At 54.2% G+C, this 8,278-nt stretch overlaps 1 protein-coding gene across 1 annotated transcript; it reads left to right on the forward strand.

The window, feature by feature from the left end:
• Window positions 1-786: 786 nt before the first annotated feature.
• On the forward strand, window positions 787-7,628 carry CIMIP1 (ciliary microtubule inner protein 1). The gene is made up of 4 exons (XM_079126641.1): window positions 787-943; window positions 2,754-2,835; window positions 4,087-4,188; window positions 7,249-7,628. Exons 1-4 carry the CDS (start codon window positions 876-878, stop codon window positions 7,408-7,410), a joined length of 414 nt encoding a protein of 137 aa, XP_078982767.1. The 5' UTR covers window positions 787-875; the 3' UTR covers window positions 7,411-7,628.
• The last annotated feature ends 650 nt before the right edge of the window (window positions 7,629-8,278 follow it).

Here is an 8,278-nt window from a genome sequence, read left to right on the forward strand (position 1 = left end):
TGCAGTCGTCTGAGAGGCCCCTGTAGGTCAGCTGAGGCTTGCTGCTGCTGTCCCTCAGCCCAAGGCAGTGAAGCGCACCATGTGTCTCATGGCTGAGCGTCCCAGCCGAAAAGCGCTCGTCCAGGCCTCTGTGGCTGCCTCAGGCTCACTGTCCAGTTCCAGGCCCACAGCGTCGTTGGTGAGCCGCTCAGCAACATGATCAGTGCCGAAGGGCACCAGAGAAGACCGAGCGGACGTGGGTCTGGGGTGGTATTAACTGATTAATTTCATTCGGGGAGTGTCTTAGAGAGTGGGCACCAACAGGAATGCATCTGAGCATTCTCCAGAGACACTTGCAGCGACACTCAGAGCAGGTCTTTCCTGGTGGCCAGACGCTCCAAGGCCACGTCCAAGAGCCCCAGAATGGAACAGCACTCGGGGTAGAAATGAACATAGAGGGCTGCTGGCAACCGTGCAGATGGACCTCCCAGAGTAACCCTGGGCAAGAGAGGCCAGCTCAGAGGGACCCTCTGACTCCACCTGCAGAAGATCACATAGTGGACGTACTCAGCTCTGCCCAGTCACGGACAAGGGCCAGGTGGGGCCTGTGACTGCTCCTCCCGTTGCAGGAATGGATTTAAACCGGGCGAGGTGTCAAGTCTGGAGGTGTCCCTCAGCGCAGCAGGTGGGCAGGCTGGCGGACCCAGAGCTCAGAGGCCAGCAGAGAGCAGAGGCTCCCCGCAAGCGCCCCTGGCGGTGGTGAGCGCCCAGCCCCCACGCCTCAGGTGCGCACGCTCTGCCTCCGCGTCCCGCGTTGCCTGGCAACCTGTCTCCCTAGCGACGCGAGACGCTGAGCCCAGGTCCTGAGCCTGCGGGGTGCAGGGAAACCTCAGGTCATGGCTCAGAAACCGCTGGGCTCCGCGGCCGCAGAGCGCATGAACTTTGTGGCCCAGGACGAGATCTGGTAACACAGGGATCCTCTATCCCCGGGGCTGGGCGGTTCCCCCGGGAGTGCGCGCCTGGCCGCCTCCGTCCCACCAAGCCCAGGAGAAGGACAAGCTCTGGGCTCGAGGGGAGTACTCAGAGGAGAGTCAGGACCTTGAGGAAAGGGGACAATATAGGGACGGAGGGTGACCCAGGGTCCCCCCACCCCCGCACTCCTGCCCCCAGTGAAGGGGGGAAAGCTTTTGGAACAATGGCTCAGGTCTGCTTGTTGGGGCCAGTTTAGGAAATGTTCTTGTTTTTAAGATTCACCAATTAAAAAAAGAAGAAGAAGCAAAATTGTTAATAATTGTTCAATTAGAAGGAGGGATACATGCGCACTTTATTTCTTAATTTTCCTGTATTTTTAAGCAATAAGAAATTTTAATGTCAAAAATAGATCCATTTTTCTAGACAATTTTCGTGCAGTAGACTCTGTAGTGGACCTTTCCCTGGGCATTCTGCAGGACTGCTGATATTATTCATTTTCTTTGAAAACAGCCAATAAAGGAAGTGGCTGATTTGGATGCAGTGGAGTTTCAGGGCAGCTTGGGCTTGCTGACCCTGAACTTCAGCTGTTTACCCACCAGCTCTGCATCATCATCATTTTTCTGTGACACCTGCATAAGTCACTCCATAGTTGAGTTTAACTTGGCTGCTTCACTGAAAAAAGAATTTATTTCTATTGGAAACTTTATATCACTCTCACAAATGGAAACCCAGCATCCTTATCCCTATCACAACTATTAACTTTTTAAAATCTTTATATTCATCCAAGTTTCCCCATAGCACCACAGCAGGACCCGTCCCTCTACCTGGAACGCCTTTTCCTTCCTTCACCAGGAAAACTCCTCTTCATCCTTCAGTACCCAAATCAGATGGTCCCTCCTCTGTGAACTGGGTCTTCTTAAGAGCTTGGACTGTGCTGTCCAAGTCCAACGAAGCTATTAATCACTTGGAATGTACCTGGTCCAAACTGGTATTTGCTATCAGTATAAAATACACAACAGATTCCAAAGATTCATCCAAAAAAAAAAAGGTATTATTAAATTTAATGTCACTTGGTTATTTGTGTTTTCAATATGGCTACCAGAAAATTTACCAATTATGTATGCAACTCGTATTTTTGGCGCATGTTACATCTCTGTTAGAAATAGACCCTGCTTAGATGCTCAGGGCCCAAGGCGAAGATCTTGGTCAGGGCCTCTAAAGCTCTTCAGATGCGGGGAGAGGTAGAGATACTGATTCTGAAATGGAACTAAAAATCCAAATGACTGAATGTTTAATTAGGTAATAGCAAAATGTGACACACTAGCTTGTCAACTGCAGCCCAGCCCAGTTAGGGAGAAATCGGATTCAGCAAGGCAGGAAGGCAGGCTGGGTTAGGCGGTGGGTGAGGATCCTGAGAGTGATAATTAAGGAGGTGCCGGACTAAGCACCTCCTTAAATCCTGCCCCCTCCTGCCAGTCCTGGCCTGGAGGACCAGGTCCTTACAGAATTATTTAATGTGTACCCATGACTGTGGGTCACAGGGCTGGCCCATACTCGGTCCCCTCAAGTAGACGGCCCCAGCCCTGTCTGCCACCCACCACCTCCCCAGGTGGCAGCTCCAGGGCCTCTCTTCCTTCAGACTGCCCGGCCGTGGGGCCCGGGCCCAGCCCCAGCCCCAGCCCCGCCCCAGCATGACCACTATCCCGTCAATGCACACAGAGAACGTGAAACTGTGTGCTCTGCAGTCTGTGGCTTGAGCCATTACCGAATATTGCCCAGCACTCAGGAACTTTCTTTTTCAGGAAATACCGTCTGAAGGCTGAGTCTGAAGCACGGAAAAACTGGGCCCAGAACTGGGGATTTTTAACAACCCCTTTAGAGGAGGTGAGCATGCATTTCAGGAGCCTCAAGGTCAGAGTACATCGTTTTGGAGAATGAGTGCTCACTAAGCGTCCAATTTACAAGAATACGATTGAAGAGTGTGTGGTAGGCAAAGATCACTAACCATGAAAGCAGATGTCTCCTTGCCTGCACCAGTGACTGAGCACCTATTGTGTGCCAGGCTCGTGCTGGGTGCTTTGTCAGAACCAGCTCATTTAATCTGCACGAGGGCCCTGTGCAGAAAGAGCTGCCACTTTATGCCCTCCGAACAGATTAGGAATTGATCTCAAAGTACTGCGACTATTAGTCACATGACTAATAAGGGACAGATCAAGAAGAAAAGCTGGGGGTCTAATTTCACGGCTGTCTGACCTCTTGCTTCTAGTCTGCGATGTGGGTGATTGTGAGGGGTACTGCACATTCAGCTAGTGAAAGCAGAAGAGGCCAGCCACAATTCATAGGGAGGGGTGGGGACAATGGCAAGGAGGCAGCCACCCCCAGCCTAGCAAGTGCTGCCACCGGCCAGGCACACACGCCCTTCTTCAAGCCACCCAGGAATCCAGATGTTCAAGGGAAATCTGCATCCAGAGCACATGACTTAGAAAAACACCATACAGCACACAGGAAGCCTGCATGGGCTTCCCTGGGCACCAGCAAGCTTGCAACCTCTCAGAGGACCCCTGGCCACACACCAAGAAGCCACCCCTCTTGGAAGGGACACAGTACCCAGGAGTCACATCACTCAAACACTGTGATTCAAGACAGCAGGGACCATCGGCCGCACCCACCACGCACTGGCTTTGAAATTACGCATTCTTAATGAGTTGTTAAGATTCTTAGAGAGTTATACAATTTGAAATTTTATGCACAAAATGAGGCCTTATTAATATAATATGCATAAAATCAGCCTATGCTAATATTCCTTATATGTAATTAAATTGGGTTTTCAGAGTTCCAAATTGCTCTGAACATCCCTGCGGGAGGGGCTCTCCTACACCTTTTGGAAGGTTGGTCCAGAGACCTTTGCTGGCGCTCTTTTCATTTGAGTCCATTGCCTGCAGGTTTTCTCTCACCCCCACACAGGAACCTGAGCTTGCGGGAGGGGGTAGCAGTCCCCCAGGGACGGGTGGTCCCCCAGCTGCTTTCCCGCTGTGTGATGGGACCCGCTCCACCCAACAGTCTGAGCCTGTGTGATTTTTGTGGGGAGCATGGGGGACCTTAGCCTGAGGCCTCCATCTTGGAAATCTCTTTCAGCTGATCAAGGGTGAAGAAGAATCCCACACCCCCAAGCCCAGAATCCAGCTTCCGGAGCGTTTCCACATCCGGCAAGGGACCCCTGTGGAGAAATACATCAAGGTTTGCAAAGTCACACTTAAATGCTCAGTTCCCTAAGTAAGAAATGACCTCACTGAACACCGTGCCCCCTCGGCTGCCCAAGGCAAGAACAGAGGGGCGCCCGTGCACATGCCACCTGGTGCCCACACCCTGTGCAGCCCAGATGCCCAACCACAGCAGGTGCCACTGCCCGACCTGCAGGTACAGAGGCAGGCCAAGGAAAGGGAGTTCCACCCAGAAATCAGGGCGGGAAGTTTCCAAAAGGAGACCCCAGGTCCAAGTCCCACTCCACTGCTCCCCCACCCTGTGTGGCCCTGGGCAGGTCGCCTGGCCTCTCTGTCTCCATTTCCCCCTTAGACCACGGTCAGGGGCTCAGCTAAGCACCTACATCAGAGCTCAGGCCATGTTGTGTTAAAGGGCCCACCAGGACCCGGCGTCTGTAAGAGTGCCGGTCAGCGGGGCCCAGGGGCCAGGGGCAAGGACTGAGCAGGAAGACCAGAGCCAGTCCACAGGTCTGGTTGGGAGCCAACATTGAACAGGAAACCAGCCTTGGGACACTGCACTGGAAACCACGGAGGGAATGGCAGGGGACGTGGGAGGGGAGGGGCTGGGGCGGGTGGCTCCCTGCAGAGGCGCCTGTTCAGCTGAGGACTGGAGGAGGCACGGCCAGTCGTGCCAGGCAGAGGGAACAGCACCAACCAAAGTCCTGAGGCTGAATGGCTGGCCTATTCCAGGAGCAGCAGACGAGGCCATGTGCCTGGCAGCAGGTGGAGGGCGGGGTGGGGTGAGAAGCTGGACCTGGGGGGCAGGAGGGGCCAGGACTGAGTCCAGTCCACAGCGGAAACCTCTAGGTGCGGCAGGCAGGGCAGTGGAGTAGCCCAAGGTTGCTCTGGTTGCTGAGGAGAGAATGGACGCGGGGTGGAGGGCAGAGTAACGACCTTGCAGCCCAGAGAAGAGAGGACCTGGACGCTTCCCCAGGAGACCTGACCAGTTAGGACGTGGCACGTTGGTGGTGCTCCTCCCAGAGGCCTTCCTGTGTGCCATGCACCTCTGAGAGCACCCCACTACTGAGGGCCAGCTCTGGAGGGTACCTCTCTACCTCCACCCCAGAAAGGAACAGTGGCCAGGGGCCCGTTTCCCTCTGCCACAGCCATCCCCGCCAGCGCCTTGCCTGTTCTTAGGCTGGGCCTTCCCTCGGCCACAAATGGCTCCAGAAAACCCCTTCTGGCCTGAAACAGAGAAAACGAAGGCCTGTTGTTCCTTCCAGTGAGCCTCCTGCTCCAGAGCAAGGGCCAGAGGTTCCAGCCGCACACAACAGGCAGAGCCCGGGGACAAGGACCTAGCGTCAGGTGGAAAGGTAGTGGCCTCTGCTTCACTCCACACTTGCCCAGCAAATGAGACGTGGCTTCCTTCTTCCTTCTTCCACCTCCCACCACCTTGGATGACTAACACTCACCGTTATTGTTAAAGGCGACCTTAATGCCCAAAGTCTGTGAGTGGCCCTCTTGCCTTGAGGAGCCATGGTCACCAGGGCTGTGCACCTTCCCTGGTGGACTGCAGAGACGGGCATGTGGGCGGCCTCCAGCCCTGTCACTCTGTCACCCAACACTCTCACCTGACATCCTTTTCTGCATCTGTCTCTCAGAGGCCTGTCCTGGGGGTGCTGTGTCTAAGAGCACACAGTGCAGAGCCAAACCGATGGTGGCCCCCGTCGTGGGTTATGGCCAGTTGCCATTACACCTCACCCCGAGGCCGGCAGGGGGCGTGCAGACTTCAGGATGTCGGGACACGTGCTGGGCAACTGTCAGGTCAGAGGTCACCTGCAGTTCCATTTTCAGTGATAATAGCAATCCTGCTCTTAATCCCACGATGCCCTAGTTAGCCAAGGTGTTGGCATCTCTGCCCGCCCAGCAGGTGAAGTGGGACACTTTAGGGTGGTTTTCAACTGAGTTTCTTCTTCAGGCTGGAGAGAGACTTTGGTGCTAGTCTGCTCCTGAGGGCCAGGCTGGGTGGGCAGCACTTGGCAGTGTCCTCCCTGCTGAATGGGGGTGTCTGCAGCTGGCTTGGGACACTTGGGCCCTCTGGTGTTTACGTGTGGCCCCCAGGAGACTGATTACCCTACTTCCCCAAGAAGATGTGCGAAGGGGCTTCATCCACAAGCGGCAGCCCACCCGGGATACCACCTCCCGTTTGGCCCGGCTGGAGAAGCCGGTTAGTACGAGTAAGCTCAGGTCCCGGGCTTGGTGACGCTCTTCTATGAAAACAAATACTCCTCTTCCCTGCTTTTGTGCAAATACATGTGAACACAGAACGAAGTGTTTTAAAAGGAGGGAACCTGCCTGAACACGAACCCGTGTTTTCCCAAAGTTCCAAGTATGCCCGAGGAATTGACTAGCAAAGCTGTGCTTTTCTATTTCAGATAGAAGCCCGTTTCCTTTTGGCTTTTAAATTAAGTTTAGTTGCTTTCTATTCCTACAGTTTGCCTTTCAGTTTCTACAGTGTGGAGAGAGAGAGAGAGAGAGAGAGAGAGAGAGAGAGAGAGAGAGAGAGAGAGAGAGGGAGGGAGAGAGAGAGAGAGAGAGAGGGAGGGGGGAGAGAGAGAGAGAGAGAGAGAGAGGGAGAGAGAGAGAGAGGGAGAGAGAGAGAGAGGGAGAGGGAGAGGGAGAGAGAACATATCTGAGAGCCTTCTAATCGAATCGGGAAGATGTACTGTGTTGCAGAATACCATCTGACAATATTGTCTCATATTTTATAAAGGGCAGTGAGGACTGTAATGTTGGATATTTCTGAGCCTTAACTTTTTTTTTTTTTTTTTTGCTCTTTAAGTAAAATTATTTTCCTGGAGGTCATGAATTGCATAAATCAAGCGTGCTAAGCATGGCAAGGTAACCACGTTCAGTGCTCTCTGCCTTCAGGAAGCTGTGCGCCTGGCCCAGGGCTGAAGGGAAAGTGCTGTGTGTCAGGGACGCTGGCTTTGGTGTCTGTCTGCTCCACACCCAGGCTCACGGCCGTTCCTGGGGACCTTTGCAGACTGCTCCTGCGGCCATGGCCCTCGGTGACTAACCTGTGTTTGCGCTCCAGGTCCTTCCGTCCCCCCCAGTCCCGCAGACGACCCAGGGCTTCATCGGCTGGAGGTCCACGGTGCCAGGCCTGAACAAGTGCCTGGAACTTGACTATGAGATCAGAAGCTGCAAAGGCGCCTACGCCCGGGAGCTGGGCTGGCCTAAGCAAGGCATCTACTGAGCCCGCGGCCTCCGCCCGCCGGGCAGTGAACAGGGACCAGCTGGCCCCTGGGGCCTGCCCAGGCGAGGAACTCTGCGTCCTGACCACGGAGTGCCCTCGTCTTGCTCCTCGGATGCTGCAAAGAACACAAAGGCTGCCTTAGACAGTTCATCGGAGCCTCCATTCTGGAATGTTCATGTAGCATTCCTGTTCTTGGCTAATATAACAAGATTCCCTGATTTTTTCAGTTTGTTTATTGAAATCTTGGGAATTTCTAGATATGTTTTATTAAAAATGCAGTGATTTAATCCTAAGGATATTTGTCTGGGCCCTTTAACGTAGCTTCCAGCTGCCCCCCACCATCCCCACCGGGTGCTCCCGTGGCCAGATACAGCAGACTTGCTTCTCAGGAGGAACACACAGCTTCAAGGACCCCGACTGTCCTGGCTGAGGGCATCTGCATAAGACAACACCTTCAAGGGTAGAAACAAGCACAGGATTCACCCTGAGCAGAGTTCCAGAAGACGGCCTCTCAAGCATGCTGGGACAACCCCTCCCCACTACCTGCCCCGGCCTCCTGGCCACCATATGCAGCATAGATCTGGCCAATGGGCCATTTCCAGCCCTCAGACACCAGCCCCTCTGTTAGCACTTCGTTTCCATCCCTACCTAGCTAGTTCTGTGGCTTTCCTCCCAGTCCTCAAATAGGGCATGGGTGACAGGGCACCCAGGTGGCCAAAGAGGAACAGCCAGCATGTCCTCAGGACTCTTGAACTGGGTCCCAAAACGTGGGAGCAGAAGAGTATGCAGGAGAGCAGCCTGTGGAAGCTGCTCAGGGTCCGTTTCTGAGGAACAGCTGGCCTGGGCAGGGCAGGCAGAGCCACAGCTG

This window comes from Sciurus vulgaris (genome assembly GCF_902686455.1).
Source record: "Sciurus vulgaris genome assembly, chromosome: 2".
NCBI lineage: Eukaryota > Metazoa > Chordata > Mammalia > Rodentia > Sciuridae > Sciurus > Sciurus vulgaris.

Bases quoted from the DNA above. Each gene is read 5' to 3' on its own strand.
- CIMIP1 (XM_079126641.1), top strand. From the start codon at position 876: ATGGCTCAGAAACCGCTGGGCTCCGCGGCCGCAGAGCGCATGAACTTT. The intron at 944-2,753 runs GTAACACAGGGA...TTTCTTTTTCAG, and splicing joins GTGGCCCAGGACGAGATCTG to GAAATACCGTCTGAAGGCTG. The intron at 4,189-7,248 runs GTTTGCAAAGTC...TTTGCGCTCCAG, and splicing joins CTGTGGAGAAATACATCAAG to GTCCTTCCGTCCCCCCCAGT.